General features: G+C 51.2%; 1 protein-coding gene across 2 annotated transcripts; it reads right to left on the bottom strand.

Annotated features, from left to right (window-relative positions):
• Positions 1 to 354: 354 nt before the first annotated feature.
• BBS1 (Bardet-Biedl syndrome 1) lies at positions 355 to 19,228 on the bottom strand. 2 transcript variants are annotated; one of them, XM_076001650.1, is made up of 17 exons: positions 18,564 to 19,228; positions 18,160 to 18,236; positions 18,007 to 18,041; positions 14,993 to 15,265; positions 14,420 to 14,466; positions 14,276 to 14,314; positions 14,105 to 14,177; positions 13,354 to 13,485; positions 11,962 to 12,068; positions 10,299 to 10,419; positions 9,996 to 10,154; positions 8,146 to 8,215; positions 7,224 to 7,382; positions 4,976 to 5,109; positions 3,890 to 4,024; positions 3,107 to 3,193; positions 355 to 2,900 (listed from the first exon to the last, which is right to left on the bottom strand). In XM_076001650.1, exons 1-17 carry the CDS (start codon positions 18,608 to 18,610, stop codon positions 2,814 to 2,816), a joined length of 1,782 nt encoding a protein of 593 aa, XP_075857765.1. In that variant the 5' UTR covers positions 18,611 to 19,228; the 3' UTR covers positions 355 to 2,813. The 2 variants fall into 2 exon arrangements, with proteins under 2 accessions (XP_075857765.1, XP_075857766.1); XM_076001651.1 differs by lacking the exon at positions 18,007 to 18,041 and having other exon boundaries at positions 18,564 to 18,584.
• Positions 19,229 to 19,266: the final 38 nt, after the last annotated feature.

Genomic DNA, 19,266 nt, shown 5'->3' with positions numbered 1-19,266 from the left:
CGGGAGGCTGGGGCAGGAGGATTGGTTGAGCCCAGGAGTTGGAGGCTGCAGTGAGCTATACACTAATCTTTTTACATCTAATGATTTTTTTAAAAAGGTACTTGTGGATGTGTTTCACCAAAGGAGGGTGCACTAAGAAAGAGGAAGACACGGGTCCCAGGAATCAGGGGACCTAGCTCAGGGGAGCGGCAAAAGGAATTCTGGAGAATACAGGGTCTTCATGAAGCAGGGGATGAGGGACGTGTCCAGAAAAAAAGAGGAACTGTCAGACTGGGTGGGGAATGAATCAGCAATTGGCATATTAGAAAACCAAACAAATGAAAAAATCAGAGCAATTATTAACTCCATGAAAAATAACGTACAAAGGAGGTAATTTAATTGTAGCCCAATTCTTGGCTCTGCAGTGACTAGCCTTCACACAGTAATACAAATAACAATCTAAACAATGAGTATAGATTTACCTAAAACCTGGGGATGGGGGAGGGGTGCTGTCACAGAGAGCTAAAGCCTCATCTGTTACCATAGGGAGCCAACAGATAATGTCTGAGACTGATAAGTCTAGCAAGAGCAGTGCAAGCCAATTTCAAAAATAAATAGCTAAAAGAACTGAAAGTGACTATTGCAGGGGAGCAGAATAGGGAATGAGAGGCTGTTTTCCTGTTATAAACTGTCTAATTCCACATTATTTACTAGGTGCATATTTTTAAGTACTTTTTTAAAAGATCCCAACTCTCCTTATCGCTAATGTACACGATTTCCTGGCGCTGTCTCTGGTGTGTGCACTGGGTACCCTGCACCGTTACTTGCTTCTTGTGGCCGTATGTGCTGTCCACATGGCGCAGGCCTTGCATGTCTTACTAACAGCTACATGGTATAACACGCAAACTTACAACAGGTCCTGGACATGGTCCCCCCTCTCATCATCATGAATAGCCATGAAGGGAACACAGATCAGACTTTTTGTTCTCAGTTAATGCAGTTCATAGCTTGACTGGGGTGAAGGGACTGTAATGTCATGTGGCCTAACCCACGACCCTGCCCCCACTCGTACAGCTCCAGTGACAAGATGCCCATCACCTTCTAGGGCAGGCCCTTCCATCTCCAAGTTCTCCAGGCCACGCTGCAGTCCCTGACTGGCAGCACCCTCCTTCCGCCCTCGCCTTTCTGTGCCCAGGTTGTAACTCCTGCCTGTTCCAGCCACACCTCAGCCGGCTCGGTCTGCAAACCCTCTGCCGTCCCGACCCCGCTGGTCTGTGTCTGCAAGTGGCTGGGAGGGCAGAGAGGAGGGGGACAGCCTCTTTCTTTGATCCCAATCCCTTGCTGCTTTTAACCTGGCCGCAGATACATCCCTTGGGAGGGACAGAGGTGGGCTGTGGGCTGTCACCCTAAGCCTTGTGTCTTGGGCACACAGGCTGCTGCTGGCAGTGGCAGTCAAAATCCCTGCACTTGCTTTCATCAAGCACTCCCTCTCTGGAGCAACTCCTCGCTCCCTGCAGAGGGGCTGCCATGAGCACAGGGTGTCAGGACTGAAAGGGTTTAAGAAACAATCTGGCCGAACTGCCTTATTTTTCATGTGGGAAAACTGATGCCCAGAGGGACTTGGTTACTTCCCAAAGGCTGAGCTCTGGGACACACTCTAGGCCACATCTGATCCGACAGAGGAAGATGTAGGTCCTCTGGGAGCAGGGCTCCTGGCTCACAAGTAGCTCAAGGTGGCCTGTGGGGAGGGCCAGGCAGACTGGCCTGGGGCTCAAGAGGCATCAAGTACTGTGGGTCTTGGTCCTTGTGGGCTAAACTCGTGCCTTCATTCAGTCCTTAACTTCATGCCATGCCTCTGGTCTGTGCCTTTCCAGCTAATTCTCTCACAGCGTGGTTACTACACAGTGAACTTTCCACCCACGTGGCTGATTTGGGCACCAGGGCCTCTTGATTGGCAGTTCTGGGCTTCCTCAAGTCACCTCCCCATGGCCCCAGAAATGTCTCTCCTGGGTGCCCCTGGTGCCCCCTCTGTTCCCTGTCCAGTGTAGCCTTCCTCTCCCAGGGCGCTCATTCTGGGCATGAGCATTCAAGTCAGCGGCAACTGCCGTGTGGTCCTTAGGGGCTCTAGCGGGGGCTGGAGCCACTCGCTCCCCGAAGGGACACCCTCTGCCTTTCTGTGCCACCTCCTCCCTTGGCAACCTTTGTGGAGCATCATGGCCTGAGACTGGTTGAGTCCCCAAGGCTTCAGAGAAGTCCCCTGTGGGGAGGCAGCCATTCCCTGGGCCTGCTGAGTGGAAAGAAGAGCCCCTCGCTCAGCAGGGAGGGGAGATCAGAGCATGTGTTTTGCCTGCGGCTGAGTCTCTGGAGCTTCAAGGAGCAGGAGGCAGCTCAGTCTCACCCTAGAAGAGCCTCTCATTTCCCAGGTTGGGCCCTGGCCCAATTTTGGCCTTGACCTGCAGCTGAAGATGAGTAATTTGCCTATGGGAAGTAGCAAAGGAGAAGGGCCAGGCCTGTCCTGAACTCACTTTGACCCTTCAGAGCTCTTCCTTGGAGCCTGGGTGTGGTTTCTGGAAAAAGCCCAGGAGGGTTGAGGGGCAGCAGGAGCTCAGCAGGACAGATGATGCCTGGGCTGTTCCTGAGGGAGGAGGAGCTGAACCTCCCGGGCACTCACGGGCCTACTGCCACAGGCCCAGCGTGGGCACAGCGGAAAGGGGGTGCTCAGGACAGAGCAGGGAGCTGTTGCCTCCACACACTGCTGCGAGAGGAGCTGGCCAGGGCGCTGAACCTGCACAGTTCAGAGGAAGTCGCCGGACCTTCCTGGCTCTACTGGGGACTCAGGCAGCTGCCAGCCCCTCACTCACGGGCATGTTGATGTGGGCACTCAGCAGGGGCGCGCTCTGGCCTTCTCGGAGCACCAGCACCTATGAAGCAGTGTTCATGGCAGCAGGGGGCATGCACCTTTGACCCCTGCCTGGTCTGTGCTGGCCCTAATGACAGGCCACCAGGGCTCTACTGTGCAGATACCCACCACCCCACCAGCAGCTCCCCACTGGTCTTGTCCATGCTCACCCCACTGTCCTCCCCAGGGTCCTGCCTGCCCTCCAAGTCATACCAATGCGGGACCTACCTTGATAATGTCTGAGATGCCCTTGTCACTGAGACTCTCCACAAAGGTCTCCAGGGGGTAGTTGAGTCCTGGCACCAGCAAAGGGACCTAAGTTTGGAGACACAGAAGTAAGAAACCAGCCCACATACTGGACAGTGTTTGGTACATTCTAAAGTGCAGTTGGCCCGCAGCCCCCGAGTCTCTGCAGCCCCGCAGGGTGGGCAGGTGACCGCTGGGCCCAGAAGGGCACAGGTACAGTGGGGGATGTAAGTGCTCCAGGGCCGAGTGGCATGTGATTACTCCTAGACCTCTGCAATCCTACCAAGCCCAGGGCTAATTATTTCACATCCGGAGTCTTTCTTAGTTTTGTGCCCTCCTAACTTGAGGTCAAATCTGGGCCCTGGGGGAAACCAGGTCCTTCCCTCTGCGGGCAGTACCCTCTGGGGCAGAGAGAGGCTCCTGTTCCAGGAGTGGCTGGGAAGCGGGGTGGGCTCTGGGATGCCCCCACCCCCCAATCCCCAACAGGCTTTACAGAGGTATAGGTGGGACCTAGGCTCTGGCTGTTTTCGCAGCACCTTCTGTGTGGCTCCGTGGCCTCTCACAGGTTGGGAGGAAAGCAGTGGAGGCAGGTCTTGGGTGCTCCCTCCAGATACCCCTACTGGGGCCTTAGCCTGCTTGTGGTGGGACAGCTGTCCTGCTGCTACCTGCCCACTCGCTCACCTTGACCTGGTGGGGGCTCTGTGGGCATCTAAGCAGGCCCCTGCCCTGCCTTTTCCACTTCTAGTCCTACTGAGGGCCCAGTACCTTGAAGAAGGCCTGGGGCAGGGCATAGAGCGCCTCGTTGTACAGGAAGCAGATCAGCAGCCCCAGGGCGGGCCGAGCTGTGGAGGGGTTCTGCAGGTGAAGCGTGAGCTTAAAGATGGGGCCCAGGCCCTGGACCTGTGGAGGAGGTGGAGAAAGCCCTCAGGACCTGGTGGCCTTGGGCTCTGCCTGCCTCCTCTCTAGTGCCCTCAGGTCCCCTCCTCCTACTGCATCTGTTCCTCAAAATGTACAGAATCCCAGAAGACCCACAGGGGCCAACAGAGGCCCAGGGAGGGCAAAGGGCTCGATGGAGGCCCTGCATCAAGTCGGAGGCAGAGCTGGCCTGGGACTGCAGCTCCCAACTCCCACCTGTGCGCTCACGGCTGCCCCTGTCCTGGTCCCACCTCCCACTCTCATACTATGGTGGCCTAGGTGATTTCATTTCCCTCCCTCTTACCCTGAGTGCTCTGTAGCCTCTTCCTCCTCTAAATCTTATCCACTCTCTTTAGCAAAAGAGAAACTGGAAACCCAAATGGATTAGATGACATACCTCAGGGACCCGTATAGAGCTGGTAGGAGCCCTGCTGACCTTAAGGTCACTTGTGCCTGAGTGTGTGTGGGCTCCTCCTCTCTCGTGCCTGTGCTCATTTCAAGATGCCCCAGGGGTCAGGCTGGGATGGCCCCTTTCCTCCACCAGGCAGCTGAGCACCTGGCGCTGCCTGTGGTTACTGATGTGAACCACTTTCCTCCCTGCACCGCACTACAGGATGCCTCCAGGCTTCCGGGAAGAAATGTCCCAAGGTGGCTACTGTGTCCTCACCCAAGTCTGGGAGCTTGTCTGAGGCCCAGTGCAGAACAGGTGAGCCTGAGAGCATGACTCCGCCATGGCCAGCTGGGGGAAGAGGCCACAGAGGAAGGCAAGGAGAGAGCAGCTCTCACAAAGGAGGGTGTGGGATTTGGTCCCGGGGTCTGTGGGACGGTGAGAAGGGAGCACAGGGCTGAGTTGGCTCTGGGGGCTTGGCTACATGGCAGAGGGGTTCCTGCCTACTCCTGGCCTCTGCCCCGCTGCCCCTACACCTGGGTGCTCACCACGGCGTGCAGCTTGAGCGGCTCCCGGGCTGTCATGGACATGGGGCTCAGACTGGACTCGAGGGCCTGCACGTAGGCGCGGGCGGTCCGCAGGCGCAGCAGGTAGAGGTCTGTCTGGAAGGCCCGGTGCATGGCTGGGGAGGAGGGACGCACAGGCTGACGGTGGAGTGGGGAAGGGGAGGCAAGGAGGCAGCAGTGTGGGGGAAGGGGTGTTCCTGCACAGGCTGTTGTGGGGAGGGTGTGAGATGGAGGCGTAGGGGGCAGGGTCTGCAGAGGCTGGGAGTGTAGGGAAAGGGAGGGCAGAGGGCCAACAGCCCAGCCTTCTGGTGACACTGGATGTTGCTGACCACTCCCTGCCTCCTTCCTGGTTTTCCTACCACCTCGCTGCCTGTTCCATCTATCTCCTTCCTTGGCTCCTGTTCGGCACCAGAGGCTGGTATTCCCAAGTGCTATCCTTGGTCCTCTTCTTGTCTGGCATCTTCTTCCCCTTGACAATCTATGTCCTGACACAGCTCTGACCATCCCAAAGAACACCTTCGAGCCCCTGAAGGCAGAGACCTTGTCTCTCCCGAGTCCTCAGTGCCCAGCTTGGGCTAGGCTTGTGTTTGATGTCCCCAGCAGCTCACTGGTGCCCGGGCCTGCCTCCTGCTCATCTCCATCCAGACATCCCTTTGGCACCTCAAGTTCAATGCCATGGAAACCAGCCTTCTTGTCCTGCCTCAGTCACTGCCTCCCTGTCCCTCAAGTCACCTAGGTTCACCCTTCAAGTCTAACCATCTGCCAGGATGATGACTCTTCCTCAAAGCCGCCTCCAGAGCCACCCCCACACCGTCCGTTGCGCCTCATTTCCAGGTAAGTCCTTGCTTAGCCAGCTGGCCGTGCGCTTTCACTTGGCTGTGAGGTGCCTTTTGGCATTCAGGAGTTTTACACCTTTATGTTATCTCACCTACTGACATTTCCTTTTTTCCTCTGGTACTTTTGCAATTGATTTTTAATCTACCCAGAATCAATTTTTATGTTTGGCATGTAGATTTTTTTTTCCTGGAAGCAAGTTGTCCTAATTGTGTTTTTTTGGATAGTCTCACCTTTCCCCACTAATTTCAATGACACCTTGAACACAGTCTGTCTTTCTGCATATTGAAGAGTCTGTTTCTGGACTTCCTGAACACGCCACTCATCTTGGGCTACTCATGTTTCTGCATCGGCATCATAGCTCCGTTCATTTTGCCGTCTGGTAGGGTAAGTCCCGCTCTTATACACAAGCTTATGATTGTTTAATATTTTACATCTGATCGCCTTACAAAACTCCTTAATTATTTTTTGGATTGTTTATCCATTATTTCTCTTAGATTTTCTGGGCCATGACAGCTTGCTAACTATTTTCTCTGACCTATCTATCCTTCTAATCTATCCTTCAAACTGAGATCAAAATCCCTTTGTAAGGCAGAACTGGCTGAGCTGCCGTATTTGCTGTTTACCATCTTTGCCAGCGCCCACTACCCAGACAACAGCCCCACTTCTCAGCCTTGCGTTCCAGCCCTGCTGGAGCTGGCTCTGACCTGCCTGCAGCTCCGCTGACAGAGGCTTGCTTGAATCTGGTCAGGGCCCTGTGACTCTACCCAGGCCTCTGCCTCCACTGCCCCTCCCTGCCACCACCACCCTGCCCCCGTCTGCTGGACTGATAATCATGTTTTAGGGTGAAGTCCAACGTCACCTTGCTCTGAAGCCTTTCCCAAGCTTCCCAGGCAGAGCTCCTTATTCTGCTGGTGTGCTCTAAGAGCTCTTTGCAGAATCCCTTTCTACGTCTGTCACACGACATGAAGTTGGCCAGGCAGACTGAACGCCTAAGGTAGGGACTAGCCTAATTCAAGGCACCCAGCACAAAGCCTGGCATCATCACAGATACTGAATGAACGAATGAATGAACAGATGAGCAGGAAAAATTGAACAAGAAGAAAACACTCGGTTAATTCCACTTTTCTCATGAAAACTCTTGTGTCTGGAAGTGACTGCTCCCTCCTCTGAATTCTAAGGGCTCTTGCCCTCACGCCCACCACCTTCCACCCTGAGGAATAGTTACTTACTACAGGCAGTGTGTACCTCCTAGGCTGTCCCTGGACTTAGAGGCACATGACCTGCTTAGCCGCTGTCTCTTCCCCCTGCCAAGGCAGCTGGGCTGCATTCGCCAGCTTTGCTGTGTGGGAGTAATGGCGGAGGAAGAAGAGGAAGGACCCAGTCTGAGTCTCACCGGTGCCAGCCTCCCGCTCTCGCAGCGTCTGATCCACATAAAGCCGGGTCTTTCGGGGCACATTCAGTTTCGTGGCCTGGGCTGGTGGGGGACCCACCTCACCTCCTGCCTCCACAAACACTGCTGTACGCTTCAGGATCTTGATGATCAGGCCACCGCCTAGGCAAGTGAACAGAGGGGAACAGGATAAACAGGTTTATCCTCCCCATATTCCCATTCTTTCGTCCCAAACAATTTGCCTATTTCTGTACATGTCCATCTTTCAGACAAGATTGTTTCTAGAAGGAATATGTCTTAATAGTGTGATTAATTGATTATTTATTAATTTATTTTTAGAGACAGGATCTTGCTCTGTCACCCAGGTTGGAGTACAGTGGCACGATCACAGATCACTGTAACCTGGAACTCCTAGGCTTAAGCGATCCTCCCACCTTAGCTTCCTGAGTAGCTTGAACTACAGGTGCAAGCCACCAAGCCTGGATAATTTTTCTAGTTTTTATAGAGATGGGGTTTTGCAATGTTGCCCAGGCTGGTCTCAAACTCCTGGCCTCAAGTGATTCTCCTGCCTTGGCCTCCCAAATCACCGGGATTATAGGTGTGAGTCACCATGCCCAGCCTCCTAGCATTAATTAATTCATTCATTCAGCAGTTATAGATTGAGTACTGTGATGTTCCTGACACTGTGGCAGGCACTGGGGAGACTGGGTGAACTAGACAGATATAACTGGGCCCAGGGCCTGGGCCCAGGTGGAGACAGCAAACTGCTGCTGATGTCCACAGTGGAAGCCCAGCCTGCCAGGTTGCAGGCCTGTGGGCCTTGCTTCCACACCTAGGTGCGCCCATGCTCCATGCCCGCCTCCTCCTCGTTCCCTGTCCTTTCACTCCCAGCTCCACAGCCCTTGCCAGGCCCAACTCCCCTCACCTCGAGTAGTCATGATGAGGGTGTTTTCTTCCCGCCCATAGCGGCCAAAGCAAAGGCTGGTCACTGCGTCCTGTGTGGAGACATCAGAGTTTAGTTGGGGAAATAGCTTGGAGAGGAAAGCAGGACAGGAGATAAGGGTGGGGGAGATCCCAGATATAACAGAGGAGATGTGAGGAGGCCTGGGGGTGATGCTGCCTCTGCAATATTTCCTTTATTCCTCCCTCCCCTCCAACCTCACTGCCACGGCCATGGTTCCAGACTAAATATCACTGGCCCTCACTTTTGGGTTCAGCTTCCTAGCCTAGTCTTTCTCCCCAATCTGTCCTTCACAGTGCTGCCTCTGCTGCCTTTCTTTCTTTTTGGATTGGGTCTTGCTCTGTTGCCCCAGGTAGAGTACAGTGGCATTATCACAGCTCACAGCAACCTCAGACTCTTGGACTCAAGCGATCCTCCTGCCTCAGCCTCTGACCACAGGTGCATGCCACAAGCCTACTAATCTTTCTTTTAAAAATTATTTTGTAAGGCCGGGTGCGGTGGCTCACGCCTGTAATCCTAGCACTCTGGGAGGCCGAGGCGGGCGGATTGCTCAAGGTCAGGAGTTCAAAACCAGCCTGAGCAAGACCCCGTCTCTACCAAAATATAGAAATAAATTAATCGACTAACTAAAAATATATATGCAAAAAAAAAAAAATTAGCCGGGCATGGTGGCGCATGCCTGTAGTCCCAGCTACTAGGGAGGCTGAGGCAGTAGGATCGCTGAGCCCAGGAGATTGAGGTTGCTGTGAGCCAGGCTGACGCCACGGCACTCACTCTAGCCTGGGCAAGAAAGTGAGACTCTGTCTCAAAAAAAAAAAAAAAAAATCCAAGGACAAGTCCTACAGTAATGAAAAAAAAAAATAAATAAATAAATAAATAAATAAAATTATTTTGTAGAGATGAGGTCCTGCTATGTTGCCCAGGCTGATCTCAAACTCCTGGGCTCAAATGATCCTCCTGCCTTGACCAAGTAGCTGGACTACAGGTGCACTCTGCTGCCTTTCAAAACCACAGACATGTCTAGTCGCTGCTATCGCATCCTCACAGGCCTTCCTCCTGCTTGCCAGGACACCGATGGCCTCCCACGCTGGCTCCCACCTGTCTTTCTGTCAGCTCTCCCCTCTTGCCCTTCTCCCACCCTGTACACCACCTGTCCTCCCAAGACCTGTGGCCCAAGTCAGCGGCTTTCAAATGTTATATTGTGACTTGGGACAATTTACATATATACATTTACATATACACATACACATTTCACATGTGATATACTCTGACTTGTCTATTCTATTTTTTAAAATGTTGCTGCTGTGATCCACTAAATTGATTTAATGACTCACAACTTAAGAGTTTGAAAAATTCTGGTCCAAACTCATCCAACTACCTGGATTCTTTTATCAAGAACCTTCATGCCTCTCAGCCTTTGTTCATGCTGTTCCCTGTCTGGAATGTTCTTCCTCCATTTGTCCACTTGGCAAACTGTTTTGAGGCCCAGCTGTTTTGAGGCCCACTTTTTCTGTGAAATGTCCTGTGGGTTCCATCCGCGTTCATCTTACCGCCACCTAGGTCCCCCATCCCCCTCAGCCCCTCTGTGCTTTTCTAGCACTTTGCTGTGCTGCAGTCTGCCTTAGTTTTTAATTTGCTATGTCTCTGGCTGTCACCTTAAGCTCCCTGAAAACAAGGACTTAGTCATTATTCTGTCCCCCTCTCCCAGGGTTTCTGAAATCCCTCAGTGTGGGGCCAGGAGAAGCAGCTAAGATGCCCCAGAGGTGGGACCAGGGCAAGGAGGAGTCAGTGGCAGATGCAGAGATGGGGCTCACCGGGGCACGGATGATGTTGAGTAGGGCCTTGTCACGGTAAATGCGGACCTCTCCATTGGCCAGCCCAGCCATGACGGCCTGCAGGCCCCGGGAGCGCTGATCCAGGAGGTTCATGGTCAGGATGGCTGCGGGCATCTGCACTGTCCATAGCTTCTTCCCCTGGCAGGGAACAGCCGGTGTCTGTGGGGGCTTAGGGCTCAGAGGGGAAAGAGGGGTTGCCGGGAAGAGGAAGCCAGAAGGGCTCTCTGGCCCCTGGGCACTGGGGAGATAGGAGTGGGGGGCTGGTGCCTGCTGGAGCCACACCTTGTGAGTGAAGCCGTGTAGGCTGTCTTCAGTGCTGCCCACCACCAGGACCTTGTGTACCCGGACAAGCCCCACAGGCTGGGCGCTCAGCTCGATGCAGTACTTGGGGTGCTTGGAGTCTCTGTGGAATAAAGACACACTTGTCCAGCCCCAGAGAAACCCTCTCTCCACGTCCTTGGCTGACCCTCCTCTTTTTAAGCCCCACAGACTAACCTGGAAGGAAGTCCGGCCGCCAAGCAGATGACCCTGGGATTATGTCCACCTCTACCACTTAGCAGTGTGACCTTAGATACTATCAAGTGTGTTTTCCTACCTTGTCTCCCTCCCGCTTTCACTATGGTGGTCTGTGTGATAACCTGGCATTTAATAGTTTTCAGGGCCAGGCACAGTGTGGTTCACTCCTGTAATCCCAGCTACTTGGGAGGCTGAGGCAGGAGGATTGCCTTAGCCCAGGTGTTAGAGGCTGCAGCAAGCTATGATCAGGCCACTGTACTCCAGCCTGGGTGACAGGGCAAGACCTTGTCTCTTAAAAAAAACCCAAAACACGGTTTTCAGCGAGTTTACCTTAGAGCAGCCTAGCCAGTGCAAGTGGGCTTAGGCAGCTCACTAATTTATCAGAAAGGGATGAAGGCCTGCCCTGGGTAAGTGCACTGTTTTCAGTTTCCTGGCCTCTCAATCAGTTTCCGTCCTCCAGAAAGTGGGGGCTTCCTGCTCACCGACCCCAGGCTCGGCCCACTCTTCTCATCACCATCTGATGACTATGAGTCTCCCATGGGTCTCTGGGCTCTTTCCAATCTACGCTCTGTCCAGCAGAGTAAGCTTTGTAAAATGTCAGTGGATTGTATCATTCTTCTGATTAAAGCCCCATGATTTTCCACTGCACTTCAAGTAAGATCCAAAATCTTTGCCATGCCCTCCAGGTCCTACACAAGCAGACCCTGGTCTCAAGCTCGGCTCTTTCCACCCTCTTCCTTGCCCACCAAGCTCGAGTAGCACGTGCCAACGCCTTTCCCACCCTGAGGGTGCCTACAACACTCTTCTCCCACGTTTTGAACTTTTTGAACCGGCTCCTTTTTACCCTTAGAGCCACATCCTCAGACAGGTACTCCAGATCACCCTTACCCCACTATTTTTCCCATTAAGCCTGCATTCTTCCTCCATAGCACTCACCCACTTTGTAATAATATCTTATTGACTTTAATTTGTCTTCCCCATGAGGGCAGGGACTGCAGGGACTATATTTATTTTACTCACCAATACATCCCCAATACCTTGCACAGTGCTTAATGCATAGTAGGCGCTCAATAAATATTTCTTGAATTTAAAAAAAAGGAACATTATTCAGAATATCAAAGTAGTGCATAAGGAAGTGTCCTGTACACTGTAAGGTAATATAATAAATATGGGAGACTGTTTTATCTCCTATTTCTGACTGCGTTTTGCATGCACTACAGCCACCCAGCCTGGTCCCTCACTTTGCAAGCCCCCACCTCACAAGCCTCCAGATGTCCCCCTGTGCTCATGGGCTCAGCCTCCTTTATGAGTTCTCAGCTCTTCCCAGTCCCAAATCCAGAAGCAAAGCCCTTGCTCATCCTGCAAGCCCCTGACACCACCAGCTCTCTGAGCTGTTCCTTCTGGCCCCAGAGACCACGGATGTGGCTACCTTCTCAATATATAGATATTCCCGTTGCGGCAGGCGGCAGCAAGCCGGAACTCGACATCAAACTGGCCGGAAGCCTCCAGGAAGACGGGGACGCTGGGAAGGCTCATCTGCAAAGAAGAGGCTCAAATACCCTGATTTCTCTGGAGTCCCCGTCCCTCCCACTCCTGAAGTAACATCTATAAGTTAGTTTATTGTCTAAAGTCCCAATCTTATCACTCACACCCCATTGGTCACAGTACAAACTCGTGCAATTTTTCTGGGGGGAATCTCGGCAACGTGCAGCAAGAGCCTTTTAGTCTGTACCTTTGACTAAACTATGCCACTTCTAGGACTGCATCCTAAGGAAGTACTGAAACAAGCACACAAAGGCGTTTGGGCAAGGAATTCTACAGTGGTGGTGTTATTATAATAGTGGTAAAAAATGGAAAACAACTTGAACAACAATAGGAGACTGGGTAAATGAGTCATGGTACAACTATGTTATGGATATTGTATACCAAAACTTTAATAGGAGATATTGGTAGGTGGTGGGATATATATATATATATACACACACACACACATATACATATATCTTTATGTTTATCTACAGTTTCTAATTTTTCTTTAATGAATGTATATTACCAAGAACTAACTGGGGGCCAGGTGTGGTGGCTCACACCTGTAATCCTAGCACTCTGGGAGGCTGAGGAGAGCGGATCACTCAAGGTCAGGAGTTGGAAATCAGCCTGAGCAAGAGCAAGACCCGTCTCTACTAAAATTACAAAGAAATTAATTGGCCAACTAAAAATATAGAGAAAAAATTAGCCGGGCATGGTGGCACATGACTGTAGTCCCAGCTACTAGGGAGGCTGAGGCAGAAGGATTGCTTGAGCCCAGGAGATTGAGGTTGCTGTGAGCTAGGTTGCTAGGCTGACGCCTCGGGCACTCTAGCCAGGGCAACAGAGTGAGACTCTATCTCAAAAAAAAAAAAAAAAGGGCCGGGCGTTGTGGCTCACGCCTGTAATCCTAGCTCTCTGGGAGGCCGAGACGGGCGGATTGCTCAAGGTCAGGAGTTCGAAACCAGCCTGAGCAAGAGCGAGACCTCGTCTCTACTATAAATAGAAAGAAATTAATTGGCCAACTAATATATATAGAAAAAATTAGCCGGGCACGGTGGCGCATGCCTGTAGTCCCAGCTACTCGGGAGGCTGAGGCAGGAGGATCGCTTGAGCCCAGGAGTGTAAGGTTGCTGTGAGCTAGGCTGACGCCACGGCACTCACTCTAGCCTGGGCAACAAGTGAGACTCTGTCTCAAAAAAAAAAAAAACAAACAAAAAAAACAAACTGGGGAGCGTGGGGAAGGAATGCAGCCTAGGCCTTGGGTATGCCCAGGGCCAGACCCAACACTGACCTTGGCCAAAATGGTGAAGGCCTCAGGGTCAAGCACCAGGAGCTCCTTGTTCTCACAGCCCAGCACCAGGCATGACACGGCATCCTCATCAGATAGGTTCTTCTTCAAGGTGGTCATGGTAGTGATGACTGTCTGCAGAAGGACTCTGGGGGTTATCCTGGGGACCCCCACTCACCATCCCCCAAGTATCCCCCAAGATGCCACAGGAGGGAAGAGGGCAAAGGAAAAAGAAGTATCAGAGATGTGACAGATTTATGTACAAGGGTTTTTATTGCATCAAAAGCACTGATGAGCTCCTTTTTTGCCACCCAGAACAATTCCATAAAAAAGGAGTTCTTAGAGCCCATTTAATGCTAAAATACATTAGATATTAAAGGGAAGCAGGATTTAAAAGTATATTTATGAAGATAATATACCGAAATGGTAAGAATGGGTATCTCTAGGTAGTGAAATTATAGTCACTTATATATTTCTCCTTTACACTTGTCTTTATTTTCTAAAATTTCTGTAATAAAAATGTTATCTTTACCCCCAAGAAAAGAAAAGTTATATAATGTTTTACATCTCGATATTAAAAACTGTTGACTGGAAGTGGAGAAGCCACTGAGCTTGGTGACCATATACATGGGGCAGGGAAATAGCAAAGTGAAACTGCTCAGGTTTGGTTGTAGAATTTACCCCTGATGTTAAATGGCCTTTAACAAAAAGTAAGTATTTTTTACAAGGAAATAAAAAGAGAAGGGGACATTACCTGCCGCTTGATGGTCTTGGACTTGTGCTGGTTGACAAACGCCTCCATTTCACTCAGCTCCAGCTGCAGAAACCTGGGCACAGCGGGCACCTGCTGCTGCCTCTCAGGCCAGTCTGTAGCCGCTCCCTCCCCCGGGGAATTCTGCAGCCCTGGCCCCTACAGGGCCCTTACCTGAGTGACTGTACGGACAAAGGCACCTCTGCCTTCTCCCTGCAAGGAGAGGGGCCAGCATGGCAGGTTTAGTTGAGGAATGGGGCCCCAGGGTCAGACCGGGTAAAGGAGTTGGGGTGGGCATGGAGAAAGGTGGGCTCTCACCGGATGCCCTCCAGCATCTCCTTCAGGGTTAAGGGGTCGATCCGGTCCTGTGACAGCATGGGAAGGAGGGAGAACCTGTGAGCTTGTGCCAGGCAGGGAATGAGGACACCCATGCCCCCAGGGAGCTCAATTCCAGGGGCACCTCTTCCTCTCCACTTCCCTGCCACCTGCCTCTGTGCTGAGCCCCAAGCTGAAGCCCTTTATTTGAATGTAGCCTCAGGGCCACACACACCACCCCCTTTATCCATGCCTCCCCAAAGCCTTCCTCTCTCGCTGTTTCCAGTCCTCTTTCTCTGGTAGGCCCCTGCCTTCTTTGGTTTCACCTCTCCCAAAGGTGGGCAGGGGTGTGGCCAGCGCAGAGGAATTTTCTGGGTTCTGCTCTCTAAAGGGCCTGGCCGACTGCCCTCCTGGGAGCCACTGCTCAGAGGCCAAACATAGCACTTTGTGCAGAAGTGCCACCCACTGCTGCTGTCAGGGATGGGCTCCCGCCACTGGCCCACCTGGGAGCCCAGCCCTCCTCACACATTGGCTGTCATCTTTTGCCTTCTGGTTCCCAGCCCCACGTTGTTTTACCTCCTTGGCCTGATGCCAAAGGTCTTGTTCCAGAGGATTTGGAGGCAATGGGGGTAGGCTGAACTTGAAGTAGGGTCTGAGATTCTTATACACGTAGACACAAGGGCCTGAAGCAAGTGCCAGAGCAGGAGCCTGGGGCTCGTGTTGCTCCATTAGAAAGGTTGCAGCAGCGGCTGGCAGGGCAGGCAGCGGGCTTTCAGTCAGCACTGTTGGTCCCTTGAGTACCTTCAGACGGGGCTGCTGCCCACTGGGGCCAAGGTCCCCCACCACCAGCTGTAAGGAGAGGATGGCTCATTCCAGGCTCAGGATCTAAAATCCACTCCACTGACCCTCTTCTTGGGCTCAGTCTTTTTGCTGGTGTACATTGATTCATTCCCACACCAACAAAGGCTTTGCCCTAAGGCTTACAAGCTGTGTGATCTTGGAAAAGTTGATTAACCTTTCTGAGCCTCAGTTTTCTCACTTACAAACTGGAAATACCTATGTCATGACACTCGTGGTGAAAATCAAATGAGATAATGAATTATAGAACTTGGTGAGTGCTAGTGAGGAGCAGATGGCAGCTAATTTTTTTTATTCATTCGACAAACATTTCTTAATGTCAGGCACTGTTCTAGACACTGGGACAGTGGCTGAGGTCAGTGGTGGAGGGATGGGGACAGATATATCTGAGCTTCTAAGGCCTAGCTTCCAAATGCAGGGCAGGAGGTGCTCTATGGACACAGAGAAGAGAACCAAACTCATTGGCCTCTTGGTTTTCCACCTTCCAGCCCATCCTTCAAGCTGCTACGGCTGCCATGCAAGCCCATTTTCTGAGTGAGGCCTGTAAGGCCCCTCTGGTCTGGTTTCCAATGTGTCTCCTATCAGCTTCCCATTGCTGTGCTCCAGCCCGCATGGGGGTGTCCAAGAGCACATGGGTACTGAGCATGCACTAAGTGGCAGGGACCACATCAGAAACTACTGCATGCTTTCATTCAACCCTCTCAACAACCTTATGAGGCAGGTACTATTATTAGCCCTATTTCCCAAATGAGGAAGCTGTGTCTTAGAGACATGAAGTAAAAGTCACATAGCTATTAAGTGGGAGGGCTGGGACTGGAGCCTAGGTCTGTCCAAATCTAACACAAGTGGTCTTAATTACCATTTTATATTGGGCTCAACTTTTCAACTCCACATTTATTCTTTCTAAATATGCAATGAACTTCTAAGCCTCTGTGCCTGTTTGTGCTGTTTCTTCTACCTGGAATACCTGCCCCATCCTCTCTTCCTTGCCTTCTTGATACACTTTCATTTGTATCAATGCCCCGTTTACCTGTTACTGCCTCCTGGTGCCTCCAGATATTCAGAATTCATTGTTCTCTCACTGGCGCTCCCATAGTACTTTCTACATATTCTACCTTAGCATCCACTCATGTACCCCACAAATATTTATCAAGTACCTACTTTGTGCCAGGCACTGGGCTACATACTGGGAATCAATGGTGAACAAACTAGCCATTAAACATACTATTACATGAAGACATTTAACATTTCACATTAATTACTGGTGTCTGTGGTTTCTCCACTCCTCACTGCTGTAAACCCAGCATCAAACACAAACTAGATGTTCAATTAATATCATGGTTGAATTAACAATGTGTCTCTCCTGACTAGGTTCTGATTCATTTCTGAGTTTAGAGTCACCACAATGCCTGACACACAGTTAGGGACTCACTATGCATTTCTCATTATATGCTGAATTACTGAATGCGTTATGGACAGGAACTTGGGGACAAAAACCACCAAGTCCTATTGTACTCTCTGTGTGGGGTAAGATTCCAGGACTACTGTCTAGCTGCCCACATAAAACCCCTATTGTGGGGTCATTGACTATGAGAAGGGCTAAACTATGGTGGAAAAAGCACAGGATTTAGAATCAAACCAGGTCTGCCACTGATGAATTCAGTACACTTAGCCTCTCTGAAACTATTTTCCCACTAACAAAATGGGAATAAATAATATCTGTGTATATCAAAGTGCCTTACAGAAGGTCTGGTCCAGAAATACTCAATACATGTTAATTTCCTATCTATCTATCTATCTATCTATCTATCTATTTATTTATTGAGACAGAGTCTCACTCTGTTGCCTGGGCTAGAGTGCCGTGGCATCAGCCTAGCTCACAGCAACCTCAAACTCCTAGGCTCAAGCAATCCTCCTGCCTTAGCCTCCTGAGTAGCTGGGATGTGCCACCATGCCTGGCTAATATTTTTTCTACATATTTTTAGTTGGCCAATTAATTTCTTTCTATTTTGAGTAGAGACAGGGTCTTGCTCTTGCTCAGGCTGGTTTTGAGCTCCTGACCTTGAGTGATCCACCTTCTCGGCCTTCCAGAGGGCTAGGATTACAGGCATGAGACACCGTGCCCAGCCAACTTCCTTTCCTTTATCCCAATATATTTCTCAACCTTTTAAAAATATGTGCCTTTTAAAATTTATTTATTTATATTTTCATTTATCTTTATATTTAAAATTAAATTTAAATTTCAACCTCTTTATTATGGATAATTTTTGATCATATACAAAAGTAGAGACTCACATAATGAATCCCTACATACAGATTATCCAGCTTCAACAATTATCAGCCCATGGCCAATCTTAAAATCTATGCCCTTTTGATAAACAAAAAAACTCTCACTTCCCTCCCTTTTACTTTCCCTCCAGATTCTAATGCCTGCTCCAACCCAGGGATTTGCCCTACCAACAAAGAATCATGTTAACTAAATTAAGAGGATTTGCCTTAGGAGAATCCCCGGAAGCATTTTGATCTGCTTTACTCTCTGCAGTCTATATTTATGCAATTGATAAATTCTCTTCATTTTCCACATAAAAATAAAATTTAACACTAAATGCGCTTTTTCACAGTACACCTGAATTCCAGATTATGCTGAGCTTCTATGGAGCCATTGGGAAATCTCACTCCTGGGTACTCCCCCCATTCCCCCAACTGTCTTTCTGCTGGGGTGATATGCTTACCTTGTGTTCCCCATCCCCATGCAAATCCGCCAGCACTGGAAAACACAAAGGGGCCCAAACCATGGTCTCAGAATCCCAGAGGCTTCACTACAGGACCATTATCTAATTCCCCCATGCCCCCTGAACCCAGGGTTCATGGTTCCAGAGACTCACCTAGGCAGGCGGAAAAGGTGTGGATGTTGGCCACTGGGTCATAGTGGGCGTCCAGCCATTTCGAATTGGCCTCCTTGCTGGGAGTAGGAGGGAAAGAGAGTTGGGGAGTGAGTCCCATGGGAGGGAAAGAAAACAGAGCTGGTGTCTGACAGGGGGGTGTGCAGGGAGCTCTGAACTGGGGGTACAGAACGTCTGCGTCCAAGTACAGTAGGCTCCGCTCCTGAGGTAACCTCGAGTCAAGACACACGCATGCACTTCTTGGGCCTCGATTTCCCTATGTGACCTCTAAGAGTTCTTCGGGAACTGCTAGCGCTGCTCGAGAACTGCAGGAGCCCGGAGCCCGGGGATCAAGGCACCCTCTTTACATCTGTGGGGAAGGAGGCCTCGAGGACCCCAGCCTTCACCTCTCAGCTCTGCCGCTGTCGGAATCCGATGAAGACGCCGCGGCCATCTTCGCAGACGTCGTCCTGGCAACCGGCCCCGCCCCCGGCGCCGCGCAACGCTCAATCGTGCCCGGGCGGTGGTAAGCGCGCACACGAAGGTTCCGGGCGCGAAGCTTTCCCAGCCAGCCTCTAAAGCCCCACTGTGGGATGCGCTGGCCTCCTTCCTGGGTTGCGTCCGGCGGAGGCGCACTCACTCTTCCTAGCACTTGATTTATCTGTACTCCTTCCCAGGCGGAGCCACCTTTCCAGGCTTCCAGGCCCTACAATCTCTGTGGCAGCCACAGGGCCCTCTGGCTTTGAGATCTGGAAAGGATTCCCTTCTAGCGTTTATGAGCAGACAAACGGTCTCCGCCTGTCTTCATCTTCGTGGTTATCCCGTTGAAAAGCGGGCATGTCCTTTCTTGCTGCCTTACTGTAGAGGTCCAGGCTCAGAGAAGCAAAACACGAGGGGGAAGGGGCACTGCAGAGGGTTCTGACCCACTCTGGAGGTTTCCAGTTTTTAGGTTCCCAGAATACCTAAATGCAAGACGTGACACAAAGGAGGGCTGTAAAAACCGCCGTGTTCAACCCTGAGACTGTGTATTCCCATTTAGAGATAATGTCAAATCCTGTTGTGGGTGGGAGGCTAAAAATGGCTCTCCTGTCCCCTCCCCAGGCCTTGATC

The sequence above is a fragment of the Microcebus murinus genome, chromosome 4, assembly GCF_040939455.1.
Source record: "Microcebus murinus isolate Inina chromosome 4, M.murinus_Inina_mat1.0, whole genome shotgun sequence".
NCBI classification, from domain to species: domain Eukaryota; kingdom Metazoa; phylum Chordata; class Mammalia; order Primates; family Cheirogaleidae; genus Microcebus; species Microcebus murinus.
This window is presented reverse-complemented; position numbering and strand designations above follow the sequence as displayed.